We start from the raw sequence: 18,164 nt of genomic DNA, 5'->3' as shown, positions 1-18,164 counted from the left end.
CTCATTGGCTTCCTCCACGTTTTCCCACCGCTGCGAGAGATGATTTGTGCGGAGACCTTAAGACAGCGCCCCGAGGCGATGCGCCTTCTGGCTGCCTCCTCCCTCTTCCCACCGCTTCTCCCGTCAGCATCAGGCCGACCGCACCCCCCCCCCCCCTCCGTCGTTCCTCTCCAGGAAGAGCTCAACTAAGACTAGGGAGCCTTGGCAAATGAAGGAGATCCGGGAGCTGAAGTGGCTGTTCCTAAACCCAAATCTACTGGCAATTTTCATTCCATCTTCAACCTGAAAGTCCTGGAGGAAACCGATGGTTAATCTCGTTATGCCTGCCTAAGTGCACCAGCGGGCCTCTCGTCCCCATCCTACTGTCCCCATTTACTTGTATTCATTTCCCTTGTTCATGTCCATGTTCATACTTATATCTGGATCCTGTACATGTTTGACCTGAAAGTTATTAATAAATAAATACGGATGGAAGACCAAAAAAAAATCTACTCCATGTGTCAGATGCATACATAATGCGGAGACATCACTGGCCTTTCTTTGGGATGACCTTTGGCGGAGCTGCAACCAGAGTAGAATTAAAAGAATGACAGATTAAAGGATTTGGAAGGGACCTTGAAGGTCTTCTAGTCCAACCCTCCTGCTTAAGCAAGAGACCCTATGTCATTCCAGACAAATGCCTGTCCAGTCTCTTCTTATAACCCTCTAGTGGTGGTGCACCCACAGCTTCTGGAGGCAAATCGTTCCACTGCTTCATTGTTCTCACTAACAGAAAATTTCTCCTTAATTCTAGGTTGGATCTCTCTTTGATAAGTTTCCACCGGTTACTTCTTGTTCTGTCCTCAGGTGCTTTGGAGAATAGGTTGACCCCCTCTTCTTTGTAATTTTACCATGTACAGCTGAAGCCTGCTCTGTGGATTTTATCCTCCTGGCAGATTTTACCAAGGGTGAGCTTCATTGGTGGGCAGTGGCTCCAATCTGGGCCCTCCTGCGATTTGTGGTTTGGTCTGCATGTTCGACTTGCCATTTGTTTCTCTTGCCTTTGGTGGCAGCTTTAAGGTTGGGCTTGTTTCATGTTTGTGAAGCAAGCTCACTCCTGGGCAAGAAACCATTGTGGGGAGCAGGCAGGCTGGGTAGTCAGTTTGGATGGTTGGGGACCTTCTGGGGGAAGAACACAGAGAAGTTAGTGGGAACACCATTTAAACTTGGTCTCTCTGTGGCCTTTGTACCTTCTTCGTCGGCAAAGTAGCACATCAGGGTTTAACAGAATAACAAAATAACAGTGTTGGAAGGGACCTTGGAGGTCTTCTAGTCCAACCCCCTGCCTAGGCAGGAAACCCTATACCATTTCAGACAAATGGCTATCCAACATCTTCTTAAAGACTTCCAATGTTAGAGCATTCCCAACTTCAGGAGGCAAGCTGTTCCACTGATTAATTGTTCCAACTGTCAGTAAATTTCTCCTTAGTTCTAAGTTGATTTTCTCCTTGACTAGTTTCCACCCATTGCTTCTTGTTCTGCTTTGAGGTGCTTTGGAGAATAGCTTGACTCTCTTTTCTTTGGTGCAGGTGCAACCCCTGAGATATTGGAAGACTGCTATCATGTCTTCCCTGGTCCTTCTTTTCATTGAACTAGACAAACTCAATTTCCGCAACCGTTCTTCATGTGTTTTAGCCTCCAGACCCTTAATCATCTTTGTTGCTCTTCTCTGCACTCTTTCTAGAGTCTCAACATCTTTTTTACACAGTGGCGACCAAAACTGGATGCAGAATTCCAAGGGTGGCCTTACCAAGGCCTTATAAAGTGGTTTAGCTCAGGAAAAGAGGGTTTGCTCCCAGGAGGGATCCTGGCTGGGCACTAAAACTACCCAGAAGCTGCTTTCCTTTGGCTTCAGGCATTGGAACTCCGGCTTCTTGGTTCCCTGGGTGGCAGCACTGCTCAGGCCACAAGGGTGCTTCCGCTTTGGGGCAGGAGGGTGTGTGAGTCCAACCCATCATTCGCAGCAGAGCACAGTGTATCTCAAGGCGCTGCAGGAATAACAGAATAACAGAGTTGGAAGAGACCTTGGAGGTCATCTAGTCCAACCCCCTGCTCGAGCAGAAGACCCTGCACCATTCCAGTCTCTTCTTGAAAACCTCCAACGGATGGAGCTCCCACGACTTCTGAAGGCAAGCCCTTGCCCTGGCTGACTGCCAAGAAAATGTCTCCTTATTTCTAGGCTATTCCCATCCAGGGATCCGGAAAGAAGCCGCGATCCTCTCCCAGCTGCACACACCCGGCCCGCACACAAACACACGTCCGCCCGGCGCTCAGCGATTCCCGCGCCTTCTTCGGGAGCAGCGTGCGCATGCGCGTCTCCCTGCTGTCTGCGCTGCCCCAGGGGCGCCCTCCAGAGGCTGCCTGCCACGCCGCTGCCGGCACTACATTTCCCGTCGCGCCGCGCGCTCGGCCGCCGTCCTCCAGGCGCCGCAGCCGATCCTCGAGCGATCGAGCGAGGGAGCGAGGGAGGGAGGGGACGAACGGGCGCGCCGGCCAGCCCCGCTCAGCCGAGCGCCGATGCCGCCGGGCCCGGCCCGCGAGGGGCGCCGCGGCGGGGATGGCGCTGTCCAGGGGGCTGCGGTGCTGCCAGCGGGTCTTCGGCTGGGTGCCCGTCCTCATCATCGCGCTGGTGGTGCTCTGGTCTTACTACGCCTACGTCGTCGAGCTCTGCCTGGGTAGGAGGGCGCAGCGGGCGGAGGGGCCTCCCGACCCATCGTCCCCAGCGCTGTGGGGCTGCTACGTCTCCCATCCTCCCCAGCCTGGCCTTCCTCAAGGGCCCCTCCTCCAATGGGGCTGGGCTACAGCTCCCCGGGCTGCCTTCGGAGAGAGGGGGCTGAGGATGATGGCCACTGGAGTCCCAGGCTTCTGGGGACTTCCCTCGACTGGATGCCGGAGGGGGAGGATTTCGGGGGGGGGAGGCTAATTCCCAGGTGGGAGGGGCTCAGCAACCTCCGTCCAGCGCTTCCAAGGGGGGGGGTCGAGGGGGTCGCTGCCGTCCTGCTGTGCCCCCCCCCCCAAGGCCCCCATCTCCTGCCCCGGCGCCCCCGCAGCCTTTCAGCCTCTCCCGGCTTCCCCTCCTTGCCTGCGAGCAACTATGTAGCGCAGGTCGCTGCTCGCCCAGCTGCTTTGAAGCCGCCTCCGCCCGCGGGGTGGGCGAAATCCAGCAGGGAGGACGCTTGTGTGTGTGGGGGGTGTGTGTGTGTCTGCCTGGGGCTTCCTTCCCACCCTGGACGCAGGAAGAGCAGCTGGCTGACCGGTTGCTTTCAACCCTCACCGGCCTTTTAGACATCCGAGCCAGGCTGGGTTCTTTCTGGGTCATATATCGGGGCAGAAGCGTGTTCGTTTATTTATCCGTCTTTATGGATGTTTTTGTCGTGTTTCGTGTGTCTCGGAGGGGGCGACCCTTTGAGGGCCGCATGCAACGAGGTTTCACGTTCACGTGTGCCGATGGGGGTAGGTTTAAAAGTGACAATAAAGTTGTTCTTAAGTCTTTTGACTTCTGGACTTCAACTCCCAGAATTCTGGGAGTTGGAGTCCAGGAGTCATAAAAGGGCCCTAGCACAAAAGCCAGACTAGCCTGTCTGGGATCACCTGTGGGAGCCTTGGATGGGGGGAGGCTGCTCACCTGACTTCGGGGCTTCCCCCTCCTTGAACCATGGCAGGGGCTGTGCAAAGGGAGCCAACGGGCACCCAAAACCGGATTGCATGCTTAGCGGATGGGGCTGCGCTCCTGCCTCGGGCATGGTTGGTAAGAAGCGCTTCCAATCTCTTCTGGAAGCTGCACCTCAAAAGGAGCTCAGCTTGTTTGTTTCCAGGAGAACTTGGGGAAAAAGGTTGCTGCTGCTTTAAGCATCTCATTGACATTAAGGCCATGGTGCGCAAGCTCAGCAATTTTAAGCTGTGTGGACTTCAACTCCCAGGATCCCCCAGTCTGGCTGGAACCAAGTTGGTGGTCTTTAGCAAAGGGACCAGTGGTGGGTTGCAGGTGGGACACCCCAGCACAGGCGTACCGGTGCCTGCCCGGAGCACCAGGTCCTGTTCCGGTACGGTGCTGTGGAGGGGCCGCCCGAGCTCCTTATCTGTATCTGAGCTCTTCGACGCTTCTGCGCATGCATACGCAGCGCACGCCGCCTGCGTGACACTCTGCCGAGCAGCTGGAGCATTGAGGAGGTGCGCGGAGGCGCTGCAAGACGTAAGGACGCATTAGCATGCTGTGCGCGTTCATGTGGTGGATGCCAGCCCCGTTGCAACTGTACCGGTTGCAATGGGATCTGGGACCCAACACTGGAAGTGACACTGTGTGGGCATTAGGGCAAAGGCATTTCTTCCCCACTGATTTCTGAAGGCTGCCCAGGGCAATTTGTTTAGGGTGCCATAGGAACACAGGCAATCCTGGAACTTTCTCACAACAATCTGCTAATGTAGCTCAGTGGGATGGTCAAGAGCATTATATGGAGTGGGTGGATTAAATTGGATGAGAACTTTGTTAAAGGTACTTGGTCCCACTTGATTCTTAAAAACTAGATCCTGCAGCATCTAAAAAGGTTAAACCGTGGCAACTGGACCCAGGTTTATTAAACGGAGACGTTTCATTACTCATCCAAATAACTTCTACAGTCAAAATGAAAAATTGAAGGCAGAGAGTCGTTGGGATGGACTCTTGCCATACCAGCTGCAGGGGTTTCTCCCCAAAATGTATTGCAAATGTAAACCATCCAGGCCAAAAACATCTCAAAAGGTTAAATCATGGCAACTGGACCAAAGTTTATTAAAACCTCTGGAGTCCGGAGGCTCTGTTTAAGCCTTTTACTCCTGACCTTGGGGTCCTTCAAGAGGCCCCCTCCCCCACTACATTTCATCATTCAGGAGAGAAAAGATAGATATCCCCAACTCCCCCAGACCCTAATCCATCAGAAGCGAGTTCTGTAAGTGAGACATCTGCAACAATTCCATCTTCTGTTGTGACTTGTTCCTTTGTGTGGCCTCCTAGATAGACCGGAGCAAAAACCAAAGTGGTACTAAAGCTCTTAGTTTCCAGAAAATAGCTCATCCCTTTACATAACGATCCTGGTTGGAGAATTGGGAGAGAAGGTCGGCTACAGAGGGGCCTCATCCCAGCCACCAGTAGGTGAAGCCAGGACTTGAAATCAAGGGTGGGCTTCCTAGAGGACCAAAAAGCCCCCAGGGAACTCTAAAGGTGGAAACACCCCTTTCTCTTCAAGGGGCTCCTGGAGTTGATGGCACCAGAGAGGGAACAATGCTATCAACCACCAGCCAGCCTTCATTTAAGGAGGGAAATGGTTTCAAAGCAAGTGTGAGCCACTCCATTTACCCGGGAATTATTGCAGCTGGTGGTTTGTTAAGAATCCCATAGATTCAGTTAATTAAAACTGAATCTGAATCATAGACACACAGAAAATCCTTGAGTTTTAATTTGCCTCCAGGTCAGTTTTTCCTATTATGTGTGCATGCACATACACGCTGCCCCAGAAAGCTTTGCCTTGCCACCTTCATTTACCTTGGCAAACAGCAGTGTGGGCAAGCCTGTGCCTTTCTCTGTGTGTGTGTGTGTGTGTGTGTGTGTGTAGTCTGCAGAGGGATTCTGCGTCTCAGCAGAAGCGACTCCTATGATACTCCTGAGGGGTAAGACGAAGGTGCAGCGATAAGGGTGCCTCCCGGAGGTGCTTCCTACCCAAGCAAGGAATATGAACAGGACTCCTAGTTGGGTGTCTGGTGTCCTTCTGTCTTCAGAGCCCAAACGCCACAAAACAATGTAAAAATTAATAAACGGTTGCAGAAGGGCCCTTCTGGAAGGACAGTTTGCTTGAACTTGCTGTCCGCTACAACTATCCTTTCAGATCCTTTTTTTTTTTTAAAAAGTGAGGCTGTATCTTGAAGGTTTGGCAGACGGAATATTCAGCCTCAGGACCAGGGGAGGTTGAGCCCCTTCAGGAGTTCAAGTAGTCACAGAACAGAGTATTTGGAGATGGTGCTGAACACCAACAGGGACCTTGGGGCAACCGACTCAGCCGCCGAAAGATTCGCACAGAATTCCCTTTAAGAAGGTTATTGATAAGGTTACAGAAATGTCTGCAATAAGACTGCGTTTACTTCAGCATCGTAGGATCCTAGGGCTGGAAGGGACCTTGGGGGTCTTTGAGTCCAACCCCCAGCACAGGGGCAGGAGTCCTTCTGTCATCCTGGATCAAGGAACGTCTAATCATTTTTTTGAAAACCTCCAGCATTTGACATTCTAAAACTCCGGGATGATCCGTTCCGTTGTTTTCACTGTCAAGAAATCCCTCCTTAGTTCCAGGTAGGATCTTTCTTGAACAAGCTTCCACCATTTCCTCTTGTCCTGTCTGCCTTCGGGTGCGATGGAAAACAGGTTGACCCCCCTTCTCAGTGACAGCCCTTCAAGTATTGGAAGGCCGCTATCATGTCACCCCTAAGCCCTTCATAGACGTACCTCATCCCCTTAACCATCCATCCTATGGTGTGTCTTGTCCTCTTTGTTGCTCTTCTCTGTACTCTTTCTAGGCCCTCGGAATCTTTTCTCTACCGTGGTGACCAGAGATGGGAGCAGTATTTCAAGTGTGGCTGCCTCACTAGTGCAGTAAAAAATGGTACTATCACTTCCCCTGATCCAGAACCCAGTAGATCTTTCAGTTCTTTAAGGCAGATCATTTTGCAGTTTTTAATACCTTCCCAAATCCCGAGGAATTTGCAGGTGGCTGCTGTTTTCCCAACCATTTCCTGACCCTCAATTCATCTATGAGAGATAGTTGCAGGTGGAGGTCAGTGCTTCCTTTCTCATTGCACTCATTTTCCCTCGGCCGTTTCTTTGCATCCAGTTTTTTCTATGTGCTACTGCATTATTTGATTATTTGGAAATAAAGAATAGGTGGGATTCCTCACCAAGCCCTCTCACTCAGCCACTCCTGCTTTCCATTATTCTTCACAGCAGGCTTCCAATTGGAGTCCCAAAGTCACCTGCATAGCCCTGTATTGAGCAATGCACGGATGAATGCTCTGACTCTGTGGGCATTTTCATGATGCCCTGTGATTATTCAGGTAAAGCCGTGATCATTCATGGCTTTCTGCCCTTTCCTTCAAAAAGAACCTCCTCATACTGGCACTCAAGTCCTTAAAGATGTTGGCCGCTCTTCTGTTTAAATACTCTGCTTAGTCCTTGAGGATCTTCTTCTCAGCCTAATTGTTGTGAGGATAAAATATGAGCAAATGCCCAATGAAAGAACCTGCAAGAAACAAAATATTTGTAAACATACAATGCTTTCCTCTCTTCCAGTTTAGAGGAAGCTTCGTAAAGCCATTTTGCTTCAACTTGTTACCGCACATGGGCTCACCTTCTTTTGAGGAGAGGAGGACTTTAAAAACAGCTTTGATTGAGCAGGGCAAGTTATTTTTGCAGTACAGCTGTGACACAGCAGAAAAGACGGTTGTTTTTGACTTCCCTTCTTTTGCCTGAAAAGATAAGCCCTCTTGGAATGAATGAAAGCTCAGTCCAGGTAAATGTGGACAGGTGTGAATGTCTTTGAGCTGGTGTAAAAACTGATTCACAGGTAAGCTTAAGGAAGCAAGCAGGCAAATGAGTCAGATCCTAGTTGAGGAAGGAGCAAAAGTTAGATGTGATCTATAATTATAACTGCTATTCTTATTTATTAATATCATGTGCCAAGCATGGTAGCTAATTAAATAAACAGATGTAATCTTTTAAAACCATCCAATTCAGAGGAAAAAGAGAGACGGTTTTAACCTCATTCATGAAAGTAGAAGAATTGGAAGAGTAGGGTAGAACTTCCAAGGAAGGTTTTAATAAATCTGCAGCAGATCAGCAACCAGCTCCAGCTCCACTTGAATTCTCTCCAAAGCTCTCATCCTTCCCATGAATGAACTTGTTGGAAAAGAATCTTGGTTTAGTCTGGCAAAATTCTGTCCATAGGCCAACAACAACAAAGTAATTAGTAACTCCACGTGTCATTCTTGATTCTTGGGGCATTTCAGTTATAAGGATAATAAATCAAGTGAATAAGTGAGTATCAGTGTGGTGGAATTAATAATATGATTTATAACCCATAAAGAAAAATTAATTTCAGACAAGGCATAATTGCAAGCATATTTCTTTGTGGAAACTTTGATATGTCATTTGAAATGTCCTTATTTTCTCTTTCAGTGACTCTGACAAACTCTGTAGAAAAAGGTACGTGGATATTTATTATATCTGATCTTTATACTTTGTTCTGCTCTAGATTGCTTTGCAGTCACCTACAATGATAATCCAATATAATTATCCCACTATTGACAGATATAGAAAGAGATTCATTGATGGGAGCCTTACACTGCAGTTGAGGTTCATGGAAATGCAAAGTGTCACCAGGCCTCACCTGCAATAAGACCCTGTAGGAGAATCTAAGTTGCATTCAACTAATTAAGGGAACTTGCAAAGAAGAAGCTAGTCCTTGGGGATCCGGTTTCGAATTGCTTGCTTAGCTAGGAAGTTTGAGCAATTGATTTTTATTATTTTATTTCATTTCATTATTTCATTTTTTTATTATTTTATTTTATTGTTTTATTTTATTTTATTATTTTATTTTATTATTTCTTTAATGCTTTGGCTACCCATCTTACTACAGGGCAGCTCTGGGTGGCTTTCATAAAGTTCAGCTCCCCATTTCAGTTGAGTGGGAATCTTAGCCGTTCTGGGCTTGGGAAAGGGTTTGATTCCTTTCTTCCATCGTCCCTTTCTTGATGGAATCCATGTCCTCTCCCCCTCCCTCTCCCCCAGCAGTTTGGGTTTGAAAGGGATCTCAAACTATAGCATTTTTTTTTTTGTATTCCTGGCCAGTTGAAGAAGTCAACACTCATAATACAGGGAGAAATGTATCTTGCTTTCTCGCGGGATGACCGTTTTTTCCCCCTGGAAGCATCTCACTTCCTATCATAAGCATTTTTCTTCTTCTGTTAAATCCTGTCTGAATCTTGGAGATTGCCCGCATAAGTCTCTGCTGTTTTCTTGGCAAGTTTTTTTCCAGAAATGGTTTTTCATTGCCTTTCCATGGCCTCCTGTGTTGGGCTGAGAGAAAGTGACTAGCCCAGCTGGTTTGGGGCCTAGGGTAGGATTAGAACTCATGGTCTCCTGAGGCTTTAACTAGAGGTGCTTCAAATCATGAGACAGGTGGCGTATACATTTCAATAAATAAATAAACCCGGACTCCACATTGATTCTCCCCAGTCTTAAGCATAGAGTCCCTTTGAGAAAGGTTTATGTTGTCTACTGTAAAAGTCATTAAAGGATTAGCAGCAAAAGGGGCATTTCTGCTTCCTTGCTTAATACTCTCCTTCTCCTTCTTCTTCTTCAGTGGCCTACCTCACTGTATTCCATATCATCTTTATATTCTTCATATGGACGTATTGGAAGTCTATATTTACTCCTCCACTGCAACCGGACAAAAAGGTAAAACTCGGGGATTTTATAAAGGAACCAACCAGATGTGTGACCTTCAACTCCCAGGCTGAAAGTTGGTTCATATGTCTGGAGAGAATGTAGTCTGGAGAAGGCTGAAATAAAGAGAGAAGCTAAAACAGAAGTGGTGTGTGCACACCTTCAAGAATAATCTAAATAGACGTCTCATCATAACTTTAAATCTGCCCTCATGGTCAGAAAGCAAGTGGATCAGTTTGGGGGCAGCTACAATTACAGTGGTATCTCGGTACTCATCATTCATTGCTTCCGGGAGGCGCGACGAGTTCCAAAAATGATGAGTACCAAACAGATTATTCCCATAAGGAATAATGTACTGACTCCAACAAGTTCTAGCTTATGTGTTGAGTACCAAACAAACGATGAGTACTGGGACAAAATTCTCATGTCAAAATGTGTTGAGTACTAAATTCAATGAGTTTCAAAGCAGTTGAGTACCAAGTTCCACTATATAAAGCATGGGATCCTGAGATAAATCAAATACCTCTATTAAGGTCTTTGGCCAGCCTTGACAATAAAAATAATACAGTAAAAAAGAGAAATAGTTTAACACAGCAATTTGTTATTGAGGAAGAGGAAAAAATAATAGGACAATTAAAAATTCAGTGCAACTGTATTACTTAGTGCAGATATTTGGCCACCCGATACATGTGTGTGGGGTTAGCATCCCTTAAAAAATTATAAATGCAAACATTCTTGTATTTGGAAATGCCTGGGGTGAGAGAGCATGTCTTGGGGCATCATGGAAAGGGCACCATGGGAGGAGACGAGCAAGAGTTTCTACTCCCTGGATCCACAAGGGCAGAGTCTCTGTGAATAAGAAGTCTGTGAAATCTTCCCCACCAGTAGAGCTGATGGGAGGGCAGAAATAATCGGAATGGCTTGGTCAGGTTTTGCTATATTTTAATTGTGAAATCAGCATCTTGGTAACCAAAGGGTAAGGCTGTCTGGTGGGCACCAATAATTGGATTAGACTCAATAATTCTAATTGATGAGAATCAAGAAGATTCTAGCAGAGGGAAATGGGCAGAGAAGTTGAGTGTGATCCTGCTCACTCTTCTGAACTGACATTAAATCTGCATTTATTGTGTTGCCTGGTGGTGTCTGTCAATGGCTAATTTTTTGGACACACAAAGGCACACCTGGGCCTCTGGGCAGCTCCGTTCCCAATGTCAGGTCTGCCACCACTTAAACCTCTAAGTAGTAACGACCCTTGGCTCCGTTTGTTGAGAAAAGCTATAGTTTTATCAGAAGCCAAGTGGATGGCAGTAGTTCATAGCCAGAACTGGAGAATCGCTGGCCAAAATCCCTTAGTTCAACTTTTCTCTCCCTTAACTGCCTCCCACTGCTGATTCCCCCCATAACCAATCAGGTTCAAGCAAGACGATTTCAGAAGGCTCAGGAATTCTGGGGGTTGAAGTCCACAGGTCATATAGGGGCCATAGTTCCCCACCTCTGTCCTTCAGCCATGCGTGTTTCACTCTCTTCCTTCTACTTCCAGTTCCACATGTCCTATGCTGACAAGGAGCGCTATGAGGATGAAGAAAGGCCCGAGGGCCAGAGGCAGATCCTCGCAGAGATGGCCCGGAAGTTGCCAGTTTGTACAAGGACAGGGAATGGCGGTGAGTTTCTAACGTGGCTTGGGCAAAGTCCACCTATGCCGCAAGCCACACTGACACCGCCCTTTTGAAGAACTTTTGGGTTGGCAAAGAGCATCGTCCAAATCAGCAATAACAAAATGTTTGGCTTTTGTATTAAGGGGGAAGGAGCGGTAAGGCGTTCGTTCATTCCAGCTCTTAAAATCAAAATGCAGTCCTTGAAATGTCATTACAGCCTTTTTCCTGGCTGCTTTTGTCATTTTCACCCTAGCTAAAATTTTCACTGTGATTTCTACTTGCCAGTTGGAATTGCAAAGGGGGTGGGATGAATTCAGATCTTGGGAAATTGTCCCTTCTGGCTAGTAATTCTGGAAGCTGTAATCCAAAATATATCTGGAGGGCGCAGGATTGAGAAAAGCTCATCTAATTATTACTTTTCCCCAGTGGTGGGATTCCACCAGGTCGCACCACTTCGGGAGAAACGGTTGTTAACTTTCTGAGCAGTTTTGTGAACTGGTTGTTAGAAGAAATCATTAGGGCAGAGAAATGGTTGTTAAATTATTTGAATCCCACCACTGCTTCCCCCCATCCCCCCTATGGAATGTAAAGGTCTCCACTGTTGGATGCACTGATGCTTGTTTCTGATTGTTGCTCCTAATTTCATAGGAGTGGCTGATGAATAGCAGCGTTTATATCCAGGATGAACAGTTAACATGCTGAAATTCAATGGAAAATCCATGGAAAATCAGCATCATAATTTGCCGTTTGTATCCGGCAGGGACTAATAAATCACCAGAGAAGCTTAGTTCACATAAAAAAGACATGGTAGAGAAGCTTTACCAAAAAAGCTGGAGGCTTTTGGACCCACTCCAATATAGGAAACTGACACAGCATCCTAGAAAAAAGAAGCGTTAAATAACTTCTGTTGTCAAGAAATGACTTTGTCCATAAAGTCATCAGCTCAGCCTTAGTGAAGGACGTGTCTCATCATCTCTCTCCTGTAGCATTCAGCCACCTAGAAAGTGTAGCTTCCCTGCAGGGGTGGCATTCACTTTCTTTCCCTACCGGTTCGCAAATGTGGGTGCTCACATGCACTTGGTCTTCCGTGCATGCGCTTTGGCTTGAAAACGTCCCTAAATAGGATGACATAGAGCCCAGAGCAGGTGGGCAGGCCTACCTGTGATTTCTACTACCAATTCAGGCAAACTGGTCCGAAACGGCTGAATCCCACCTATGCTTCCCTGGTTTTATAGAAGGCATCGCTTATCTTCAAAGTAGCCCTCAAATCTTGCTTTGCTGGCTGGGAATTCTGGGAGTTGAAGTTCATATACCTTAAAGTTGCCAACGTTGAGAAACATGCCTTGGTGTTTCTAGTAACAAGTTTATAAGACAGAATTTGCACTCGTGATAATGTTTAACTAGGGGCATTTTTGTCATGTTCTTTTCCAGCCATTCGATTCTGCGACAGATGTCAGCTCATCAAACCTGACCGTTGTCACCATTGCTCAGTTTGCGCTGTGTAAGTTCATTCTTTTCATCCATAAGCAATGTGGCTGGAAGGTTAGCTCAACAATTACATAGGAATGTTGTTGACTGGAAACATAGAAAGAAATCATTTTGCTTGCTTTAGCGGTGGCAGCACAGTGGTTGAACAGAATAGAATAGAACAGAATAGAATAGAATAGAATACGTAGAGTAGAGTAGAATAGAATATTCTTTATTGGTGAAGTGTGATTGGACACATGAGGAATTTGTCTCCAGTGCATAAGTTCTTAATGTGCATACCAACTACAAGTGATAGGTCATGTATCATAGATCATAGTTATAATCATTAATCATAATATACAACATACCATAGAGAGGAGAAGGTAGAGAAGATGGGAAGGATAATACAGCCCTACTACAGGGGTAAATGAAGTTTATATCGTGACTGTCCGCAATGTTTGCCTGATGCCCAGAGCAATTTTCTGCATGGCTTTATATCTAAGCAAACCACCTTATTCATTCAACTGCTGGTAGCAAACACAGAATCCCTTTTTCAAAGGATAATCAAGACATACGATGCAGCAACCGTGTCCTGTGTTGTACGTGCAATAACAGAAAAACTAACAAGGGGGCATCATGACCAGAGACTTCCTGGGAAATGAAATTGTAACCTGGCAATTGTGAACCTTCGTCTTTAAAAAAGGAAGCAGAATCCTCGATTATGAGTAATCTAGAAAAGAACAAAGTCTGTGGTTTGTTTCTCCCCCCGCCCCCGCCTGTGTGGTTCCTGACATTTTTCTCTTCTTTTAATAGGTGCGTGTTAAAAATGGACCATCACTGCCCATGGTAAGGACTCTTGAGGACCATTTCATTAATCCATCATATGCACAATAAAGTGTCTCAGGGATAGAGGTGTATCAATTTCTGAAATTGACCGGATCATTCCACCAACACTGCTTAAAATTCAGAACTCCAACTTTGGTTCAGCTACTCCAATAAAAATCCATGCGAACGGTGCACACCTTCAAATTGCTATGCACAGAAAAGTGTGCCAAAATGTGCCATGAATCCATTGTGCATTAGGCGTGTGAAATGGTATTCTTGATGGAATGCTTTGCAGCTTTTTCCCCATTGCCTTGAGAAATATTTATCCAATCCATTTATACTTTTGAACGACCTGCTAAAAGAAAACGGAATATCACATTGGTGGGTTTACACTATTTCCATTTCTGCTACTCAGAAAGAAGGACTGGGTGTTATATCTCAAGTATAAAAGTTCATTCTTAATGTTTGTCCGTCCAAATCTGGAAAGGAGGTTCAGAATCTCATATTCCATTAACAGGAATTCTTATTGTACCTCTCTTTGGTGCAGATTCTCCTTATTTTGGTATATTTCCCCCAATATGTTTTGGGGGAATTCCACAAATGCATAATAAATGGAACCATGCTGTTGTGCCAGGTGTGTTCCAACTACCTGGTTTTATTTCTTGGACCTTACTCTCCACAAAAATGGAGACCCAGAATGTCTTCCAATAAATTTGAACTAGAGGCATTTTAAATATATACATATTATAAAAAAAACAATCTAAAATATGCCAAAGAGGATTGTAGTAGACTTGGGCATGTTGTGAAAAGATTTTCGTGCATTGGCTGTTTAGGTTTCTATTTTAGGGCAGTCTTTCTCAACCTTAGCAATTTTAAAATGTCTGGACTTCAACTCCCAGAATTCCCCAGCCAGCCAAGTTGAAAAATACTTCCATAGAGCAAAGCAAGATCTGCCTCTCAAATTTTGTTCGTTCCCTGGAGCCTTGCAGAAAGCAGTGTTTGTCGACCTTGGCAACTTTAAAATGTGTGGACTGCAACTTCCAGAATTCCCCAGCCAGCCTTAATGGTTGGGGAATTCTGGGAGTTAAAAGTCCACGTATCTTAAAAGTTGCTAAGGTTGAAAAATGCTGATTTAGATATTTATATGTGCAGATATAGTTCATTTTCTATGAATGACTAGATGAAAGATGCAGGAAGAATTACTTGACGAAGGCTGGAATATACCATGAAATGAAATGGACATTTACAAAGTTCTGGAAGGAGAAAACCAGATCTGAATAATGAAGAAGGAATGAAGAATTTTTTTTGAAAACGCTTGTATATTAGCTGGACACTAGAGAGGATTGGTCAAGCCCTGGCTCTCTGCAGTGATACAGAAATTAAAATTATGTTTGAGACTTTCCTTTTTGGACACCATATCCAAGAGGAAGAAGAATACAAAGATTATTAGGGAAGAAAACTACTATCCCAGTTATCTTAAGCAAGGGCTAAAATGCAGTAAAACAAAGATGTCAGGTCTAACCATATCCCAGTTTGGGGGGCAGTTTAAGCTTTGATCTGAAGTCCGGGTCTATCTGCTTCTGGGAGAGGCAGGAAGAGGCAGTTACACCTGGGAGGAGGCTGGAGGGAGGGAGGCAAATATGGTTGGAACGGCCCTGGCATCACCCATATGCAGGCGTGTGGCACGCACATGTGTTGTAGCTTCACATGACGCTTCCACAAGCCTTCACGACGCTTCAGCTGCTCAGCGGAGCATTGCACAGGCACTGTACGTGCCATGTGCATGCGCGGAAGCACCGACAGCTTTAAACCACGGTCAGGAGCGCGGGTGGGTGGGTGGGCCCTCCGGAGCACCGTATCGGAACGGTACCCGGTGCTCCAGGTGGGCTCCGGTATGCCCATACTGGGGCGTACCGCCTGCAACCAACCACTGGAAGGGTGGGCATTAGAGGGGTTGGGACTGTGCCCATGGACTGGGTGTATGCAGGGACTCTTCTGTGAGCTGGGCGTTGCCATTGGGCTGCATCAGAGAAACGAGGCTGCTTGTTGCTGCTTTTGCTTTTCATAGCATCATTTCTCCAAATGTATTTTGATTCCACCTTCTTATTTTTTCCTCCAGGGTGAACAACTGCATCGGCTTTTCTAACTACAAGTTCTTCCTACTGTTTTTAGCCTATTCTCTGTTGTACTGCATGTTTATTGCAACAACAGTCTTCAAATATTTCATCAAATTCTGGACAGTAAGTTGGGGTGCCTGGTGGCCGCTTCCTTTCTGTATGTCGTGGGAGTCTGAAATCTTCTGGGGTGAAAACCAGTCCTAGGGGGAACACACCTCATTCCAAACAGAAGAAAGTTGCCATCGCGCAAAGGATTACGACAGTCCTAATCTTTCAAAACTGGGGAAGTTCGTTTCTACTTCAAGCTCGTGTCTTTTTTTATTTATCATCAAAATATATAACGGATCATATTCCCCTCTCATTCAGCCGTTTTGTCTTGTAATCAGTATTGGTGTAGCAGAGTTGGAAGGGACCTTGGAGGTCTTCTAGTCCAACCCACTGTTCAAGCAGGTGTAGGGTTTCCTATCACATTTTAGACAAATGGTTGGCCAACCTCTTCTAAAAAAACCTTCCAGTGTTGGAGCATTCACAATTTCTGGAGGCCATTCGTTCCACTGATTAATTGTTTTCTCTGTCAGGAAATTTCTCCTTAGTTCTAGGTTGCTTCTCTCCTTGGTTAGTTTCTCTCCATTGCTTCCTGTCCTGCCCTCCCTCAGCTGCTTTGTGGTCAGGGCTTCAGTGTCTCCATGCTGGGGATTCTGGGAGTTGAAGTCCACGCATCTTAAATTTCCTAAGGTTGAGAAATAGTACAGGTAGTTCTCAACTTATGATCACAATTGAGCTCAATGTTTCTGTTGCTAGGTGAGACGGTTCTTAAGTGAGTCACTGCAGTTGTTAGGTTAGTAAGATGGTTGTTAAGTGAATGTGGCTTCCCCATCGACTTTGCTCATTGGAAGGTCGCAAAAAATGATCACATGACCCCTGGACGTAGCAACCGTCGTAAATACCTGCCAGTTGCCAAGTATCTGAATTTTGATCGCGTGACTCTGGGAATGCTGCAACGGTCATAAGTGAGAAAAATAGTCATGTGCCTTTTTTAGTGCCCCTGTAACTTTGACCGGTCACTAAATGAACTTTTGTAAGTTGATGAATACCTGTCCTATAAACTTACTGGAAATTAGAATTAGAATTACAGTTTGTTTAGTGCCCATTCAAAGTTACAACGGCAGTGAAAAAAGTAACACGAGCAGTTTTTTCACACTTACAACCGTTGCAGCATCTCCATGGTCATGTGATCAAAATTGAGGTGCTTGGCGATTGATTCACACTTATGATGGTTGCAGCGTCCTGGAGTTACGCGATCCCCTTTGGTGACCTTCTGACAAGCAAAGTCAGATTCACCTAACAACTGTATCTAACGGTATCTAACTCCCAATAGCCTTAAGCAAAGACCGTCAGGGAGGAAGGGAGGGGGACGCCATTCAGCCACATCTGGATGGCAACTGAGCCATTCCCATTATGTCTGGGAGGGGCATTGCCTGCTCCTCCAACCTCTGCCAAAGCCAGACCTGCAGGAAAAAGGAACCCACCTGCCAGGGGTGGGATTCAATTTTTTTTACTACCGGTTCTGTGGGTGTGGCTTTGTGGGCGTGGCTTTGTGGGCGTGGCAGGGGAAGGATACTGCAAAATCCCCATTCCCTCCCGATCAGCTGGGACTCGGGAGGCAGAGAATCGATGGGGGCGGGGCCAGCCGGAGGTGGTATTTGCTGGTTCTCCGAACTACTCAAATCTTCCGCTACCGCTTCTCCAGAGCTGGTCAGAACCTGCTGAATGTCACCTCTGCCACCTGCCCTTTTGACCCTCTCCGGGTCTCTCCTTTGACTTTCTCTCGCTTTCCTTTGCAGATGGAGCCGACCAGTGGCCATTCCAGGTTCCACATCCTCTTTCTTCTTTTTGTGGCAGTCATGTTTTGGGTCAGCCTGTTGTTCCTCTTTGGCTACCACTGCTGGCTCGTCAGTCAGAACAGATCGACTCTAGGTAAGGCGTTCAAACCTTCGAGAAGAAAGTTATGGGCGAGGCAGCTTTGTACCGGCCCATGTGTGGCAACCAAACCGATGGAGACGCATTCCAGAATCCAAGAATGGCTCCCGTTCCCCATTCTGGAATCCTGGAATCCTTATGCACATGTTTTTTCCTTCATATTTGTTGGTTATTCCTAGAATCATTGGGTCGGAAGGGAATTGGGAATCCAAGGACATGAAACCCTCCAAGCTGTGGGTGCCCCATCACTGCAGGCTTTCAAAGAGACTGCCCACACCCACAATTCAATGCGCCCTGCCAACCTGCACATGGGTGGGGGGGTGTTTTCAGCCTCCCCAGGTTCCAGAGGCTTTCCTGAAGCCTGGGGAGAGTGAAAACGGCGTCCGTCCCCCACCAGCTGGCCCAGCGTGCCAGCAGATATGGCTCCGGTACCACCTGTGACATGCGTGCCATAGGTTCGCCATCACGGCTATAGGGTCTCCTGCTCAAGCAGAGGGTGGACTAGAAGACCTCCAAGGTCCCTCCCAACTCTGTTATTCTGTGTTTCATGATCCTCCTTACCTTCAGCAGGAAAGCTGTTTGACCTCTAAGCACAGGAGATTGTGAAAATGCTGGCTC

General features: G+C 46.6%; 1 protein-coding gene across 2 annotated transcripts in view; it reads left to right on the top strand.

Moving 5' to 3' along the window:
- The first annotated feature begins 2,501 nt into the window (after window positions 1-2,501).
- Window positions 2,502-18,164, top strand: part of ZDHHC15 (zDHHC palmitoyltransferase 15) — a 42,320-nt gene continuing 26,657 nt past the window's right edge. Inside the window, exons 1-8 of one of the 2 annotated variants that reach the window (XM_081963716.1) lie at window positions 2,502-2,714; window positions 8,234-8,260; window positions 9,420-9,514; window positions 11,043-11,163; window positions 12,589-12,658; window positions 13,438-13,470; window positions 15,569-15,689; window positions 17,411-17,543. In XM_081963716.1, coding sequence (XP_081819842.1) covers window positions 2,597-2,714; window positions 8,234-8,260; window positions 9,420-9,514; window positions 11,043-11,163; window positions 12,589-12,658; window positions 13,438-13,470; window positions 15,569-15,689; window positions 17,411-17,543 — 718 coding nt within the window. In that variant the 5' untranslated portion in view covers window positions 2,502-2,596. The remainder of the gene's footprint in view (window positions 2,715-8,233; window positions 8,261-9,419; window positions 9,515-11,042; window positions 11,164-12,588; window positions 12,659-13,437; window positions 13,471-15,568; window positions 15,690-17,410; window positions 17,544-18,164) is intronic. The other variant, XM_081963715.1, reaches the window with a different exon arrangement.

Source organism: Natrix helvetica, assembly GCF_964273705.1.
Source record: "Natrix helvetica genome assembly, chromosome: 11".
Classification (NCBI taxonomy): Eukaryota; Metazoa; Chordata; class Lepidosauria; order Squamata; family Natricidae; genus Natrix; species Natrix helvetica.
This window is presented reverse-complemented; position numbering and strand designations above follow the sequence as displayed.